Source organism: Sapajus apella, unplaced genomic scaffold (assembly GCF_009761245.1).
Source record: "Sapajus apella isolate SASKATOON/1434 unplaced genomic scaffold, GSC_monkey_1.0 scaffold15, whole genome shotgun sequence".
Taxonomy (NCBI): Eukaryota; Metazoa; Chordata; class Mammalia; order Primates; family Cebidae; genus Sapajus; species Sapajus apella.
Genome location: NW_022436955.1, coordinates 27,176,217 through 27,194,622, shown reverse-complemented (window position 1 = coordinate 27,194,622; position 18,406 = coordinate 27,176,217). Strand labels below are relative to the sequence as shown.

Sequence of the window (18,406 nt, the reverse complement as noted above, 5' to 3'; positions counted from 1 at the left end):
GAGTGTAGCGTCCTCCAGCATGACCCTGTAAAACTTCCGTCTATCCCCTGCCTCTTTCCAGACAGCCTTCTCTGCTGTGCTGCCCGTTGCAAGGAAGCAACATACTTTGTCTTGAATAATCTGCCTTTCTTTACCTACAACTGTCTTGCCAAATAGATCAATTCTTTTTTTTTTGAGACGGAGTCTCACTCTGTCATCCAGGCTGGAGTACAGTGGCGCGATCACGGCTCACTGCAATCTCCGCCTCTCGGCTTCAAGCGATTCTCCCGCCTTAACTTCCTGAGTAGCTGGGATTACAGGCATGCGCCACCACGACCAGCTAATTTTTGTATTATTAGCGGAGACAGGCTTTCACCATGTTGGCCAGGCTGGTCACGAACTCCCAGCCTCTGGTGATCTGCCCACCTTGGCCTCCCAAAGTGCTGGGATTACAGGCATAAGCCACCGCGCCCGGCCGGTAAATTCTTTTACCACCCACAACACCGGCCCCAGCCAGTTGCACCCATGACACAGCACCATTGGAAAGAAAGGTCCCTTTGCTCTGTCACAATGTTTACACTAGCCTGTACTAAAGACGGTCTAAGACTAAACACACAAGTTAAAAATCCCAGATAAGCTTTATTTGAATATTTCACAAACAAGTTACACATTTCTTTGCAACTACATAGTAAAGCAAATGTTAGTTTACAGCTCAGAAACTGTAAGCAATTCAGCAATGAGGCCCAAAGGAGTGACATCTGCCATAGAGCGAATATCTGAACATGACTAACTTTTAATCTGAGTGTTTATGAACAAAAAGCATTTACACTTTCTTAAAATGTTTATCTGGGGGGATAAAATTTCATCATCAGGACAGTGTTGACATGTGCATTGACAACACAGATTTTTTTTGTATAGCCTTCATTTTTAACTCTACTGTTCTGAATTTACGTACACGTTAGATATAGAATGTCTTTATTACTCTCTAAAGCTTTTTAAAAAGTAGCAGAAAATAGTTTCCAACTTCTTTTCATAGAGATTCTATAAACCTCTTTCTCCAACTCTTCATAACTTCAGAGTGAAAACCTCCCTAGTCCTACTCCAACCAAAGCATTTCACCCTCTCCCTACCGACCAGCCGGCACATGGAAAGTCAAATAGAGTGGTTCGAAGGCTTATCCAGCTCAGCAATCCTCCAGTGACAGATGTCATGATAGCAACTTAGCATGAGAGAGACGAAGTTTTTCTGCTTCCTTAATTTGCTGAGTATCTAAATTATTTCTGCTCAAATTATAGACTTAAATTATATAATTGACATTCTTATCCGAAACCCTCATATACACATCCATTCCCACCATTTTTCACTGTGTCTCTCTATCTGGTGTATGCTTTTATACGGACATAGTCACCACTGCAGAATTTTTTCAGTAGTGGGCTAACCTGTCAGCAATAGGAAATATAGTAAGGGTAACACACTGGATATAGTAAAATGATTGTTAATTGAATTAGATGAACAATTTTGAAAACATTTTATCATTAGACGACTATGAAACATATCAAATCTCAACAGTCAGTTAAGGAGAGAAGAGGCGGGTCTTTGTGAAAGATGTAACCAGATTATTAGATTATTCATCTTAGTGGTTTGGTAAACGGAAAAGGTAGGTGGCTTTTTCAGTGCTTGGGGTTCTGTTGGTGTGATCTACCCTGTTGATTTATGTTTAAGGCAGCTACACAGAAATAGATTAATGTGCTAGTTTTATAAAGTCAGAAACTACTTAGAGAGCCTTTATGCCTGTTTGAATAACTCATAACTAAGCACAGTGCAAGCCCTTCGAGATCCCACCCCTCCTTCTCCCCGTTTTCTCTCCCCTCAGGTGGTTTGGTAGGGAGTGGGTACTCTGGAGTTCATAAATTTCCTTTTTTTTTTTTTCATGGACTCTCGCTCTGCTGCCCACGCTGTAGTGCAATGGCTCACTGCAACCTCTGCCTCCTGGGTTCAAGCAATTCTTCTGCCTCAGCCTCCTGAGTAGCTGGGATTACAGCTGCCCACCACCACGCACAGCTAATTTGTATTTTTTAGTAGAGATGGCGTTTCACCATTTTGGCCAGGCTGGTTTTGAACTCCTGACCTCAAGTGATCCACCTGCCTTTCCCTCCAAAAGGGCTGGGATGACAGGCATGAGCCACCGTGCCTGGCTACTTTTGATTAATTGAGATGTCAAATTAATCTAGGAGAAGCCCCTCATGTACCTGCTAACAAGCCATGGAAGGGAAGACACAAATAATTATGTTATCTTGTACAGGAAAAATTTCTAAGGTCTCAATATTAATTTAGAATGATGTTAAGTTTGTTTTTTGTTTTTTTTTTTTTAACAGAAAGGTTTTAGAATGAAGAAATAAAGCAGGAACTTAAAAGTTGGTAACAGAAGGTACTGTTGGTAAGAGGTACCTAACAGTTAAGGGCACCTCATAATAAAAGGTACTGTTGCTTAACAATACCTTGGTCTAGCTGCATCATCACGCTAATGTAGGCTTTGAACTAGGGTCCTCTGGTCTGCAGTAGGCAGTTTGTCTGATTTTGCTGCTGAGTTGAGAGTGGCTTTGTGATGTCATGGGAAGAACATGAACCCGGAGCCAGATAGCCTGGGTTTTGGTTCTGGAGGCCACTTACCTTGGGCAAGCCATTCAGCCTTTTTTTTTTTTTTTTTTTTTTTTTTTTTGAGACTAAGTCTTGCTCTGTTGCCAGGCTGGAGTGCAGTGGCATGATCTTGGCTCACTGCAACCTCAGCCTCCTGAGTAGCTGGGAGTACAGGCACATGCCACCACACCCAGCTAATTTTTGTATTTTTAGTAGAGACAGAGTTTCGCCATGTTCTCTAGGATGGTCTTGATCTCTTGACTTCCTGATTCACCCGCCTTGGCTTCCCAAGGTGTTGGGATTACAGGCATGAGTCACCACACCCAGCCTCAGCCTTCTTTATCTGTAAATTGGAGACAGTAGTTCTTGCCTCATATGCTACTGTAGGGATTAATGAGTTACTATTTATAAGGATTTTATACAGTGTGGGCACATAATAAGCAGTCAATAAATATAAACTGTTATTATAATTATTAATCACCCTTTTGGTACCATGTTCATAAACCCCTCCAGGAAAATTGTAGCCTCCTTTCCTCAGAATCATCTGGAGAGCTTGTGCCTGTGCAACTGCACCAAACCCAGGATCAAACACAGACTTGTTAATAATTTTTTAGTTGTCACATCTTAAGATCAAGACCCAATGTATTTAGTTTGGATAAAATGCCATCTGAGCTACTCTATGAGTATGATGGTAGATGGCTGTTACATTTATCAGACTGTTTAAAATGACATTCTGGAATTCTGGGATGAGCTATCAAAATTTCTAACGATCTTCTTTAAGAGCCAAAGCCTTATTTGCTACCTACCATGGAATCTGGCTGGATTTATTTCATTATGATGGGTAGAGTTGCTGGTGTCAGCAAAGAGGCATAGCAGGTATATCTGCCCTAAATGATGCTCTTTTGGAGAGACTGGCAGTACTGAAGGTGAAATTAGAAAATATGTGCATATTCTTATTAAAACGAATTATCCAAAATAATTAATTTATCATACGTAAAATGAAGGAGAAAATGTGATTTTTAATCAACTAAGGTGGCTGAGTATTAATAAAAGAAGAGAAGGTGTGAATAAAACCCTCAGATCTGTAATTGGGAAAAGCAATTTCTGGTTCTTACTTGACTTCATTTTTTAATAACCTGGACTCAGATAAATGCATAGGTAATAATGAAATAACATTTTGATTCTACTATGGTTTTCAATAAACAATATAATATATTCCAGCAGGTTAACAAAACATCTATGATTCAGGAAATGCTACCACTTTGGCCTATAAGAATTGGTTTATTTTTCTTTTTTTTTTTTTGAAAAGTATTAGAACAACATGCCAGAAATATCCTGGTCTTGATTAGAACTTTGGGGACAGAGAATATGTTTAAATAAGGGAAAGTTGAGGCATATTCTACTTATTAATGAAGTATACACTTTACCCCGATTTTTTCTGGATTTTCAGCAAAGGTAAGCTTCTGGTTTGGTTTGCAAAGTGCAGGAGAGCCTACTGGCTCGAGAGAAAAGGAGAAGTCTTGTATTTGTTTCTTTCAGTGAAAGGTCGCTCAGCTCCTGTATTTCTCCCTGTAGGTGGCTGAAGTTTACAATGAAGGGTGATTTCCTGATTGCCAATTAGCATATGCGTCAGGCTACCAGCCACCTAACTGGCTGAGGATGCTCTTGGTTTGTTCAAGGGTGAACATTCTCCCCCTGCCTTGCAGCAAGAAGGGAGCAAGGTGCACCAGGGAGGCACGTGTTAGTGCCCTATAAAGCCAGTAGAAGAAATCTTGTGAAGTGTGAATGCACAGGCTTAGATTCTCCTGTCCTTGAGTCAGGGGCATGTGCTTGCGGAGAATGACCCTGTCAAGTTCAAGGAGTGGCATTTCCTGATCCAGCAACAGGATTTGTTCCAGAGAAGAATCCCCAGGTCTTGGGACTGTTGACAGATGGCCGTGACTATGCTTAGTGTGGTCACTGAACTGAGAAAGGTCCCTCTCATCTTTGAGTATGCAATTATCTTTATGGCTGATTGCAACATCCTCAAATTGTAAGGTGGATGTGTCCACTGACCAGGCTGAGAGCTGGTACTTCTGCCTTTATAGACTCACTCACCTACTAGAGATGTATGAGGGACCCCAAACAGTCAGTCAAAAATGTTAACTTGCGCTAAGACAAGACCCAGCATCAGCAACACTAGACACAACATAGAAATCAGAGAAAAGTTACTGTCCAGCAGTTTTAACCACCAACACCCATTTATTTTAATGGAAAAAAAATTCTGCATTCTATATGTTCCAAAAAGATTTACTATTGAAACAAACACAATATATGGAAACTCTATCTGTATAATTTCACTACAACGAAGACAACATATGACTTCTACTTCCTACAGAAGGCTAACTGAAAAGCACAGTGCAAACATAGATTGCATAAGAAAGCATGTGTGTGTGCGTGTGCGGTTAAAACCTTTAGTAAGCAGCTGCATTAACATATGCTAAGACACTTACCTTACCCTAGTTCGTGGTGAGCTCTAATAAAAAGCCACAAGCTGTCACTAGTTTTTGTTTGATAGAAAAATTTGGTGTGAGCTTTGATGATTCATTTACGGTTTATCAACAAGAAGGTAATCTTAGAACAAGCACTAACTTTCCGCTTTTACATGCTCACAGAATACAAATCAGTTACTTTTCATACATAATGAACATCTTTTATTTTCAGGTTTGCAAACAACGGTAGTCAATTCACACAAAAGGGTACTTTTAAAACTACCTGTATGTACGCTATTTTATGCCTGTATATATGAAACAAACAGAGCGAATGTGCATAAATGTATGTCTGTACATGTGGGTATATATGTGTATACAAGATGGGACCTGTAGACCTCTTTGTATGCATGTATGACCTCCATGATGACATTTGCAGTTGTACCTTTACTCAGGAGGGAGAGATTCTCTACCATGATCTGTGTCCCCATAAGAATCAGTGTGACTGTGGATTCGGGACACATACACATGCAGGTGGATGCCCAGAAAGAAAATGTCAGCCCTTTTCTTGGCATTTGGTGGTGAAATTGCCTGCTCTGCTCCTCACCACCTTGGCACAGGATCATGGCATTGGATGGCAGTGAAAATTGGTTGTAGTCCTCGAACTCAATAAAGAGAAAGGACTTCTTTCTCTGCTCTCCCTCTCTGTGGACCTGCCTGGCTGGCCGTGGCATCATTCAGACTGAACGGGACAATGGAGAAGTAGCTTCAGAACAAAAGTGACAGCTCTGTGGTTTGTCCTCATGCTGACCTTGATGCGGGAGACCCTGGAGGGTTCAGTTGCCTTAGTTTCCACCCTGCCTTGCTTAACCTGGCAAGGAAGAACAGCATCAAAACGAGGCTTCTCCGGGTTAGTCTCTCTCTATAAATACCGTGTATATACACATACAGATACTCATACATTTACCAATACTAACCCACAGACAAAGCTGGGTGCCTGGAGCACTGGCTAGTGACATGTTAACACACCAGAGAAAGTAGTCATTCTTCCTGCTCCCAGAAGATCGAGCCATATGTCACGATCTTTAAACATTCAGGGAAAATGCAGAAGATTCCATTAATTAAAGGAGGGAGGAAGATGCTGTCAAAATGATGAAGTACAGACTAAGTGAAATTGCAAAGAAACAAAAATCTGGAACAATTGAGGCCTAGTTGTGAAGTTCGATAGCTGTAAACCGCAATCTTCAGATTTGGATAGATTTTTTTTTCTTTTTCCTGTTGCTATGGAAACTTGGAAGTCAAGCTTCAGATGTCAGGTGTTCTCACAGACCTGAACAGAGAAGGTTCAGAGTTAAGTTGGGAATATCACCACTCAATTCAAACACTTTAGCTAAAAACTAGTTAAATGACGGGCAAGCTATAATAAACACATTTTTAAACATCACATGACTTTGGGGTTTTTTTTTTTCCTTAAGGATCACGCTGGAAGACAGAATGAATGCTTATATCATAAAAAGCTGGACTTGTCTGAACATGCGTATGGTGACTTTAGATGCCAAACATCACTCAGACTGAGCTTGGTTGCTATTACCACTGTTACCATTGAGACTATGTCCTTCTTGTCTGTTAGCACAGAGCTTGGCTATTTTATGAGCAAGCTGTCTGTGTATTTTAGAGATTAGTGATGATTCCATATATGTATTGACTTCTATGACTATATATATGGGATGATTATATATATATATTTTTATATATATATATATGAATGCGATGACTATATATATATAAAATGTATACATTGACTTAAGGATCACAAGTTACAAAGCAAGATACCTATTGATGGTTCTTCAAACATGGTATCCTTTTATTGAGACACGGTTTCACTCTATTGCCCAGGCTGTAGTGGCACAGTCTTGGTTCAGTGCAACCCCTGCGTCCTGGGCTCAAGCGATCCTCCCACCTTAGTCTGCAGAGTAGCTGGGGCTACAGGCACGCACCATCATGCCTGGTTAATTTTTGCACTTGTTGTAGAGACGGGGTTTTGCCATGTTGCCCTCCTGGTCTTGAACTCCTGGCCTCACGTGATCATCCCACCTTGGTCTCCCAAAGTGCTGTGGTTACAGGCTCACCTGGGAGCCACTGCACCTGGCCCAAACATGGTATAATAATTTCCTGTTGCTGCTGTAACAAATGGCCATAAACTTCAAACAACACAAACCTGTTCTTTTACGGTTCTAGAGGTCAGAAGACTGAGATGAGTCTTATGGGGCAAAAATCACTGTTGGCCAGGCTGTGTTCCTTCTGGAGGCTCTAGGAAAGCATCCGCATCCGTTCCCTTGCCTTTCCTGGCCTCTAAGGGCTTCCTGCATCCCTTGGCTCATGGCCCCTTCCTTCATCTTCAGAGGCAGCACTGCAGCATCTTCTCTTTCTACCTCTGGCCTCCCTTTGTTTCTGTCATTGCATGGTCTTCTAACTGACTCTTCCTTTGTCTTATAAGGACTTTGTGATTATGTCAGGCTTACCTGGCTAATCCAGGATAATCTCCCCAACTCAAAAAATTCTTCACTTAATCCCATCTGCGAAGTCTCTCTCTCTTTTTTTTTTTTTTTTTTTTTTGAGACAGAGTCTCACTCTGTTGCTCAGGCTGGAGTGCAGTGGCACGATCTTGGCTCACTGCAACCTCCGCCTCCCAGGTTTGAGCAATTCCCCTGCCTCAGTATCTGAGATTACAGGCGCCTGCCCAAAGTCTCTTTTGCCGTAAAAGGTAACATGTTCTTAGGATCCAGGGATTAGGACTAGGAGTACATCTTTGGGGGCCATTACTCACTCAACCATGAAAGTAGCATTGTGTTCCCAGAGGAAAAACGGCATCTTGTGGCCTACTGTGTTACAGTCTTTGAGAACATGTCACTCATATAGAAAACTTCACAGAAAGAGACATCAGCATAGCATGCCTTTAAGAGGCTGTCTTCCCAGCACCTGCTCGTGGCTCCTCCTTACGGCCAGCTGGGGGGTTGGGTCCAACATGGAGTCTGTCCCGCTGCTCAACTTAGCAATGTCAGCAGGGAGAGGTTCTGGCTCTAGGATGCCCAGATCCAGTTTCAAAATGAGGCATGTTTTTGCCTGCATTTTCCTTTTTTTTTGCCATCTTACTTCTTGCAAGCACTTTCTGTCTGGGTAATTCCAGCAGAGGAGTGAATTCCAGCCCAGGACTAAGAGTTCATGAAACTGAGTTAAGTATCGTGTCTACAGTAATAGTTGCCAAAGTCCTTCCTCACTCTCACGCTTTGCTACAGTCTTGCTCCATCAAAAGGAGGAGAAAAAAGACGCATTAATCAGTCTACAAGGGCTGTGTACTCATTCATCTGACCTTTGTTCTCACTCCTACTGATAACCCAGTCCTGCCTCCATAAAGAAGTGCCCACGGAAGACAGGCTGCCTTCTGCTCAGAACTTCAGATGTCTTGAGGCTGTCTTTTCATTTTTACAATGATTGGGTCTCCTTTATGACCACGCTGCAAGACAGTTGTAAAATATGAACTATTTTTACAGAAGCCTATTAGGAAGAATGTTCTTAAGATGTTATTTTAGGTCAGATACATATTCCTCTTAGTTTTTTTTTTTTTAATGGTCAAAAGGCATTTATATTGTCAGGCTGGTAGAATGTCTCCACTTTCTGTGTCTAATTTTGGTTAGAGAGAAAAGTGGGGTTTCTCAGCCTCCACACTGTTGACATTGGGGTTGGATGCTTCTTTGCGGGGGGTGCTGTCTTGCACATGGCAGGATGTTTAGTGGTAACCTTAATCTTGACCCCCTAGATGCCACGAGTGGCGTCCTGCCGGGCATAATAATCAGAGTGTCTCTAGACATTTCAACTGTCTCTTGGGAGGCAAATTAGTTAAAAACAGAAAAAAACCAGCTTTGGCTGCATAAAATACATGAAATAGGCTCCCATCTCTTGTTTTCAAATTAGAGTCTCACATTCCTGTTTTAAGTCAATTTAGATGATAATGTAAGTGATTCCTCCCAGGGCTATTCAGATGGTTACTCAAGGAAATTTATATAATTTATGTAAAGCCCTTAGCTTGCATGTGCAAGGTGCATGGAAAACCCTCAAGGGTCAACTCTCATTGTCCATAATGTCATGTCACTTTCAGTGACCACAGTTCATCTGCAAAGCACAACTGCAGCCATCTGCAGGTGAGGACAGCCCACCCTGCCTGGGTTTCATGCCTTTTCAGGCCCTGTCTCTGCCCATAATACATTTGACAATAGAAAGGAACAAAATCCTGATACACTTTAGGAAATTCTAGAACAGACAAAACTGTTATTAGAGAAAGCAGATCAATGAGAGCCCAGACTGGGGAAAGGGGAGCAAAAGCCAAGGAAAATGTATTTTGATTAGGATGTGGTATACAAATCTGTATAGTTACCAAAGCGCATCAAACCGTACACTTGCAATGGTGCGTTTTATTGTATGCAAACAATACACTGAAAAATAAAAATTAAAAAGTGTTTAGTGCCTGTCTTTTGCTCATCTTGGCCCCCTATTTTTTTTTAAGGCATACACGATTTATTTTATTTTATTTTATTTTTGAGATAAAGTCTCACTCTGTCCCCCAGGCTGGAGCACAGTGGCATGATCTCAGCTCACTGCAACCTCCGCCTCCCAAGCTCACTCGATTCTCCTGCCTCAGTCTCCTGAGTAGCTGGGAGTACAGGTGTGTGCCACCATGCCTGGCTAATATTTATAGTTTTAGTAGAGACGGAGTTCACCATGTTGGCTAGGATGGTCTCAAACTCCTGACCTCAGATGATCGGCCTGCCTAGGCTTCCCAAAGTGCTGGGATTACAGGCTTGAGCCTCTGTGCTGGCTCACATTTTATATAATGTTAATTTTTAGCTGACATAGGGTGGGCTGTTGTTTTTTAGAGATCGGGGTCGCACTATGTTGCCCAGGCTGGTCTCAAACTCCTGGCCCCAAGCAATCCTCCCGCCTCAGTCTCCCAAAGCGCTGAGATGGTAGGCACAAGCCACTGTGCCCAGCCCACTCACCTCTTCAAACTTCTTTACTGTGTCTGAGTTTGTCTACCTCCCACCCCCCATATAGAGACATTTAATTTCAGTAAACATAAATCATGACATTTGGCAGGCATCTCTAACATTTAAATGAACAATCTCAGAAAATGTTATGCCTTTTATTCAGGACCAGACCAAGTGCGTGTTTGAAGGTAAGTGGTAACACCTGTTTTTAACTGTTTTTTTTTTTTTTTTTTTCCTGGGGCTGAAACTACCTGTATTTCTGGTGCAAAACACTGGAGTGTCAACTGAGTACCCTTCCGGCTACCCAGGGAGATCCAGAGTTTCATTTTGCGAATGATTTCGACTTTACATACAGGCCCCAACTTAAAGTGGGATATGATCATGGGATGCTAGATACGGTGACTCCCCTTAGAGGGGAGCATAAAGCACATTCGGTATCTCACACCGAGCATGCCTGGATATGTCTTTTATCAACGATACTAACTGTGAAGCAATTCTTTAGGGATTATTGAGCAATTCTGTCTCACGTTAACTTGATCCAAGAGCTCATTTGAGAGATGAGAAGTGGGAAATCCTTGGGAACCTGCTCATGATTGACATCTGTGGGTCAGGAGTCTCAAGGTGAGGACCACAAGAAAATCCCTTGTTGGTAAGAAAAAAATACTGCCAAATCTGTTTTTTTTTTAAATCTAAAAAAAATTCAATCGTTAGTAATACTTAATATGTGGAGTGGTGGTAGCAGAATGTGGGTTATTATGAAAATATTGTATAAAAATAATCAAACACTGGGCTTTGTGCTGGAGGCTCCTGTCACCTGGGATGTTGATGTCATAGGTTGGATGGGCCTGGAAATCTGTGTTTTAACAAGCAGGGGCACAGGGGCTCTGGTCTTTGTTTAAAACACTCATTTTCAGTCTAGAGTAGCTGATCCATGAGCAGTGTCCTGCAGTGCCTTGGTTCTTCAAATAGATGTCACTGAATCAGGCTTTGATGTCCTGAAACTGGATTTACAGAGGACAATGTGTGATGTAACTCCGCAAGTGTCTTTCTGCATACACACATGTGCGTGCACACACACAACACAACGTACATGTACATGTGCATATGCATTCCCACATGCACACACATAGAGTTTTTATCTTTGCAGTCATATAGAAAGTACTGCCCTCCAGTTTATCCGAACTCTGTTATACTTCAGTTTCAATTGCTCCTGGATCTCTGCAAGCATCGTTTCTCGCTCTGTCGCTCAGGCTGGAGTGCAGTGGTGCAATCTTGGCTCACTGCAACCTCTGTCTCTCAGATTCAAGCGTTTCTCCTGCTTCAGCCTCCCGAGTAGTTGAGATTACAGGTGCCCACCCCCAGGCCTGGCTAATTTTTGTATGTCTAGTGGAGATGGGGTTTTGTCATGTTGGTCAGGCTGGTCTTGAACTCCTGACCTCAAGTGATCCTCTTGCCTCGGCCTCCCGAAGTGCTGGGATTACAGGCATGAGTCACCACACCCAGCTGCAAACGTTATTTCCAGAGCAGTGGCTTCTAAGTGCTGGGCCTTGGGAAGAGCTGGGCTTGTGGTCTAACACTCACTCCCAGAGCTGGTGGAAAATGGAGATCTCTTACTGTAGAAGAGTTGGTCATGGTTAATAATTCAAATGCGTCTGCCGATAGAGGAGTCCATTGCACTGTCTTGTGGTCAGAATGAAGAAGCAGAATGGGGTGCAGCCAAGGAAAGCTGTGGGCTGATTCTAACATGAAGTCCATGTTTGTATAGCTCCCAGGCAAAGAATGGTTTTCACTTCTTTTTTTATTTTTTTGAGATCGAGTCTTGCTCTGTTGCCCAGGCTGGAGTGCAGTGGCATGATCTTGGCTCACTACAACTTCTGCCTCCCAGGCTCAAGTGATTCTCTTGCCTCAGCCTCCCAAGTAGCTGGGACTACAGGTGCGTGCCACTATGGCTGGCTAATTTTTTTTTGTATTTTTAGTAGAGATGGGGTTTCATCATTTTAGCCAGGATGGTCTCGATCTCCTAACCTTGTGATCTGCTCACCTCGGCCTCCCAAAGTGCTGAGATTATATGCGTGAGTGTTTTCACACTTTTAAAGGGTAGTACAAAAGACAGAAACAAAAAACAATAAAGATGAATATGTGACAGAGACTAATATGGCCCACAAAGCCATCTGGCCCTTTACAGAAAAAGTATGCTGAGCCCTGAGTTAGAGTGACAAAGATGGACTCTGCAAATGTAATACAGAGAGGAAGAAGAGTAAGTTGCAGAGCGGTATGCCAAATATAATATGAATTATACAAGGTTTAACAAACTGCACAAAATAGAACTGTATGTGTTGTGTGTGAATATGTGTGAGTGTGTGTGTAAGTTTTTGTGTAGTAAAAGTATAAAACATCTGGACACACACATGAATAGCTAATTGATGGTAGCTATTGTTTCTGAGGAGAGAGAACAGAAAATAAAGCTGGGCAGAGAAACATAGGCAATTTGACCTTTGCCTGTAATATTTTATTTTTTGAAGAAAGAGAAAGGAAGGGGCTGGGCATGGTGGCTCATGCCTGTAATCCTAGCATTTTGGGAGGCTGAGGCAGGCAGATCACCTGAAATCAGGGGTTTGAGACCAGCCTAGCCAACATGGTGAAACCTCATCTCTACTAAAAATGCAAAAATTAGCTGGGCACGGTGGTGCATGCCTATAATCCTAGCTACTTGGGAGGCTGAGACAGGAGAATTGCTTGAACCCAGGAGGCAGAGGTTGCGGTGAGCTGAGACTATACCACTGCACTTCAGCCTGGGTAACAGAGTAAGACCCTGTATCAAAAAAAAAAAAAAAAAAAAAAAAAAAAGACAACGAAGGAAGAAAAAAGGAACAAAAGGAAAGAGAAAGAAACATGTACTTCCTTTCATTCATCTGTCTGTCCATGTATCCATTCATTCGTATTCCCCAACTCCAAGTTGTGATACAGATCACAGATGAAAGTTTTAGGGTACCGAACCCAGGAATTCATATTTTAAAAATGTTTCCTAAGTGGTTCTGATGTGCAACAGCATTTCTGAACCACCACTGCAATTAACATGTTGCTCTTATCACACAGTGGCAATTGTATACAGCAAGCCAACAGGAAGCTCACGCCAAATTTATGTCAGTTAACTCCATCCCCAACTCTTCCTAGTTGGTTTCTCTTCCTTATGAAGTTTAACTTGCTGTCTTGTCCAAGTTTTAATTCTGTAAGCTTCTGAAACACTTTTGGAAAACTGGTGCTATAGAAATTCTCACATTGGATGTGCTCTGTCATCTCACTCTGCTTTCCTCCCTGGAGGAGGGATGGTGCCAGGTTTTCTAGCACCATCAGTAGCAAATATCTTCACACTCATATTCTTTTTTTTTTTTTTTTTTGATATGAAGTCTTGCTCTGTTGCCAGGCTGGAGTGCAGAGGCATGATCTTGGTTTACTGCAACTTTCACTTCCCAGGTTCAAGCGATTCTCCTTCCCAATTAGCTGAGTCTACAGGAGTGCACTACCATGCCCAACTAATTTTGTATTTTTACAAAATTTCACTATGTTGGCCAGGATAGTCTCAATCTCTTGACCTTGTGATCTGCCCGTCTCAACCTCCCAAATTGCTGGGATTACAGGCACAAGCCACCATACCCAGACTGTTTCCTTTTTGAGACTCATATTCTTAAGTTTACCCTCCTCCTTATTTCCTATTGAGTTGTGAACTGAAGGAACGAGCATGTGTTTAGGGTGTGGACCAGATCAGAGGATACTGTTGAACATCCAGCAGCCTGTACCTAAACACTGGAGTCACTCACCAGGATGGTCCTGCTTTCCCAGTGTCTTTGGACCACCTGGTGAGGCTTTAAAACGGGCAAATGTCGGGGCCGGGCACGGTGGCTCACCCCAGTACTTTGGGAGGGCAAGGTGGGCAGATCATGAGGTCAAGAGACCAAGACCATCCTGGTCAACATGGTGAAACCCTCTCTCTACTAAAAACATAAAAATTAGTTGGGCATGGTGGCGTGTGCCTATAGTCCCAGCTACTTGGAGGCTGAGGCAGGAGAAATGCTTGAACCCAGGAGGTGGAGGTTGCAGTGAGCCAAGATCCCACCATTGCACTCCAGCCTGGGCAACAAGAGCGAAACTCCACCTCAAAAAAAAAAAAAAAAAAAGGACAAACATCTGAGCTGCCTTTCCATTCATACATTCATAGGTTAGGGCCCAGGTATGGGTAGCTATGTTTAAAAATTCCCCAGGTGCTTCTATTGTGCAGCCAGAGTTGAGATCCACCATCATCTACCCAGCTGATACTATATAAGAATGACTTACAGGTTACTAGCGATGACTCAGCAGACCAGGCCCCAGACAGTACATGCTCATGAAGGGAATATTCCTACACTCTAGAAATCTAGGTCTAGGCTATCTGTCAGCACAGCAAGGGGCAAACAAGCATAATGTGTTGCTATAAATTCATGGTATGTGCTATGGTCTGAATGTTTGTGCCCTCCAAAATTCATATGCTGAAACCTAATCCCCAAGGCGATGGTATTAGGAGGGTGGGCCTTTGGGAAATTAGAAGGTCAGGAAGTCAGAGTCCTCATGGATGGGATGGGATGAGTGCCCATATAAAAGAGGCACCCAAGAGCTGCCTTGCCTCTCCCATCATGTGAAGATGCAGGGAGAAAGCATCATGTATGAGCCAGAAAGTGGGCTTTCACTAGACAATGAATCTGCCAGAATCTTGTTTTTGGACTTCCCAGCCTCCAGAACCATAAGCAGTAAATTTCTGTTATTTATGAGCCACTCAGTTTATGGTATTTTGTTATAGTAGCCTGAACAGACTAAGACAGTATCCAGTCTCCTCTGGACCACCCCTGCTCAAAGTACAGCCCGACTGCCAACTCTCTGCCCTTTGACCAGATTTCCTAATTTCTTCTCAGCCCCTGGCCCCATCTCTATCCCTTCATCTGAAATTGTCTCTACTTTACAGAAAAGACTCAGAAGGAGCCTCTGAGGGGCAGCCTCCTGATTCCTATTTTCTCTTTCTGATTCGCATGCTCATCAGATGAGATGAAGTTAGAAAGCCAGTGAGATAATCGAGGTAAGTGAACACAAGCACCTAAGACAGGTGGGTGGAGGCAGGGATGGATGGAAGTGTTGCACCCATAGACTCTGTTGGGCTTTGCAGTGGGAAGACTGGGAAGGAGACATGGGGATGATGGTCATGATGATGGCAGTGGTACAGTCATCAGAGACAAGTCAGGCAAAGGGACAGGTCACAAGGGGACGACAATATGTTCACTATCAGAAATGTCTAGTCTGAAGGGCCAGTGAGATGCTGTAATGGCTTCTCCTTTCTTTTTTTTTTTTTTTTTTTTTTGAGATGATTTCTCATTCTGTCACCCAGGCTGGTGTGCAGAGGCATGATCTTGGCTCACTGCAACCTCCACCTCCCAGGTTGAAGTGATTCTGCTGCCTTGGCCTCCCAAGTAGCTGGGGCTACAGGCACGTGCCATCACGCATGGCTAATTTTTGTATTTTTAGTAGACACGGGGTTTAAACATGTTGGCCAGAATGGTCTTGAACTTCTGACCTCAAACGGTCTACCTGCCTTTGCCTCCCAAAGTGCTGGGATTACAGGCGTGAGCCACCACACCCAGCCCTTCTTTTTCCCTCTACCCACAGGACTCTGGTCTTACATACAGCTTTACACATATACATGCCCAATGTTGGACTCTGTGATTTCCTGGTGGCTTGCTACTGTCACTAGGATGTAAAACCTTCTGTTTTCTTTTTCTGTGAATTTCCCAACTTCCTAATTCACAGTTACACCGATACCTTCTCAAAAGGCAAACAGCAAGGCCCCAGAGGCTTTTGGACAGTAACAGTTACATATAAATCACTGCTAAAGTTAAAATTGGACTAGTAGTTCATAAATGAGGAATATTTGACACACGTATTTATTCATTTTATCCTCACATCTATGCATCTATATTACTCTGCATAATAATTCATTTGTTTAAAATAATGTTTCATTATATTATAGTCATTATTACTAGTCAGTGAAAAAACATTGTGAGTTACGCATTTATCATTTCCCCTGCAGCCCAACCTCCATCCATAAATTCTCATGAGTATTCTCAGAAAGTCTCATCATACCTGTTTTAACCTTGCAAAAGATTATTCTGCATAATGTAGAGAGAAACGGGCCTCTGATAGAACAGTTAACTAATCTGGGCACATTTTCATTAGCTCAAGTTGAGCGGCATCTGTAGGACGTTTTGCTTACCATCTGGTTTGCAGGCTAGCAATGAACACCTTTGTACAATTCCTCAGACTGTCTGGCAGGGATTGTTAAGATGCCTTTAAGCATTAGGTGGATCACTTTTACATATAACATGTTCTATCATAGAGACATACACAAAAGATGAATGATTCTTCCGGGATGCATTTTCTTGGAAAGGTATATGGAAAAACGCTGGTGTCACCGACCCTGTGAAGTTACAATTTCATACCTGTGCATGCACTGGAGTTAGGCCAACTTACAAGCTAAGCTGAAGAGGCTGAGGAGGAGGAGTGAGGGCAGGCTGAAGCGCAGGGCCCCCGCCGCATTGCAGTCCACTTTGGAATTCCTGCAGGAGCACACTTGTACCCTGAGATCTGTGATGTTTGTCATGGGTGGTTTCCCTGAATCTGTCACCATGATGGGCAGGTTGTAGTTTGCTTTGTTCAGATTTTGAAGAAGGCTGACCAGGGCATGTGTATCTGTAAAGGGAAGAAGGATCCTGGTGAGAGAGGATGAGACTTTTTCCAATAAAAGAGTGAGGTTTTGGTGACTAAAATCACACCAAACAGATGTCACATTTTCATTTATAATCATGGGAATGCTTAAATTTAAATTGATTAACATCAAATAAAAATACCGGTTAAGATCCTCAGTGGCACCTGCCACATTCCAAGGGTCTGGAAGGCACAAATGGCTGGTGGCTCCTGTAATGAGACAGGATGTTTCCATCATCAGAGTTCTGTGCCTCAGTGCCATCATAATCAATTTCAGGAAGAGCTCCTTTCATGAAGATGACCGAGTACCTAGAATTCCTCCCTGCAAATTTATTAAACGAAAAAGCCATCTCGACAAAGACTGTATTCCACATCTAGAAAGCTAAGGTGAAAATCCACCTGCTCTCAATGTGGGCAGGACCCTGATGTGCTGTCATGGAGATGGGCTCTATAGCCTATGTTTTTTGTCTTTAGTTTTTTTTTTTTTTGAGACAGGGGCTCCCTCTATTGCCCAGCCTGGAGTGCAGTGGTGTGATCTCAGCTGACTGCAACCTCCACCTCCTGGGTCCAAGCAATTCTCCTGCCTCAGCCTCCTGAGTAGCTGGGATTACAGGCACATACTACCACAATGAGCTAAAGTTTGTACTTTTAGTAGAGATGGGGTTGCACCATATTGGCCAGGCTGGTCTCGAATTCCTGACCTCAGGTAATCTGCCCGCCTTGGCCTCCCAAAATGCTGGGATTACAGGTGTGAGCCATTGCATCCAGCCTTGTTTTTTATTTTTTTAATCAGTCATCAGTCTACAGCTCTAGATTTGGGTGGGAACCCTCAACACAGAGACTGGATCTTTAAGCTTCCCCTCCACTTCCCTAATGCCATATGCGGTGGCAATATCCACTGTCACCCAGGCTACTGGGTGACACTTGGCAGTGGCTGCACCAGCTGGCCTCTTGTTCAGCCTTGGGCTAAAGTCACTCAGATGATAAGGGGCAAACATATTTTTTAATGCCCTTTTCTGGGAATAAACAGGGCTAGATACTGAGAAAAAAATGTAGGAGACAACAAAGTAATTTAGAAGGCATTTATCTATTAAGTAAAACGAGGAGAAAAAAACAAACGTGTAATGACGTGGAAATAAAAATAGATGAAGCACGGTCATTACTGGAAGGTGACGGCAGCAGCAATAACTAATGTGATGGTCACCCAGTAAGATGGCAGATTAAATCAAAGAGCATTTTTCTGTCTTCCCTGAGCAGAGGAGAAACTACTTTTTTTAAAAAAACTTTTAGGCCCGGCGCGGTGGCTCAAGCCTGTAATCCCAGCACTTTGGGAGGCCGAGGCGGGTGGATCACGAGGTCAAGAGATCGAGACCATCCTGGTCAACATGGTGAAACCCCGTCTCTACTAAAATTACAAAAAAATCAGCTGGGCATGGTGGTGTGTGCCTGTAATCCCAGCGACTCAGGAGGCTGAGGCAGGAGAATTGCCTGAACCCA

At 42.9% G+C, this 18,406-nt stretch overlaps 1 protein-coding gene across 3 annotated transcripts in view; it reads right to left on the bottom strand.

Moving 5' to 3' along the window:
* Positions 1 to 4,834: 4,834 nt before the first annotated feature.
* Positions 4,835 to 18,406, bottom strand: part of CDH13 (cadherin 13) — a 1,241,014-nt gene continuing 1,227,442 nt past the window's right edge. For 2 of the 3 annotated variants that reach the window (XM_032283885.1, XM_032283883.1), the window contains exons 13-14: positions 16,645 to 16,894; positions 4,835 to 6,414 (exon numbers count right to left, since the gene is read on the bottom strand). In XM_032283885.1, coding sequence (XP_032139776.1) covers positions 16,662 to 16,894 — 233 coding nt within the window. In that variant the 3' untranslated portion in view covers positions 4,835 to 6,414; positions 16,645 to 16,661. The remainder of the gene's footprint in view (positions 6,415 to 16,644; positions 16,895 to 18,406) is intronic. The other variant, XM_032283884.1, reaches the window with a different exon arrangement.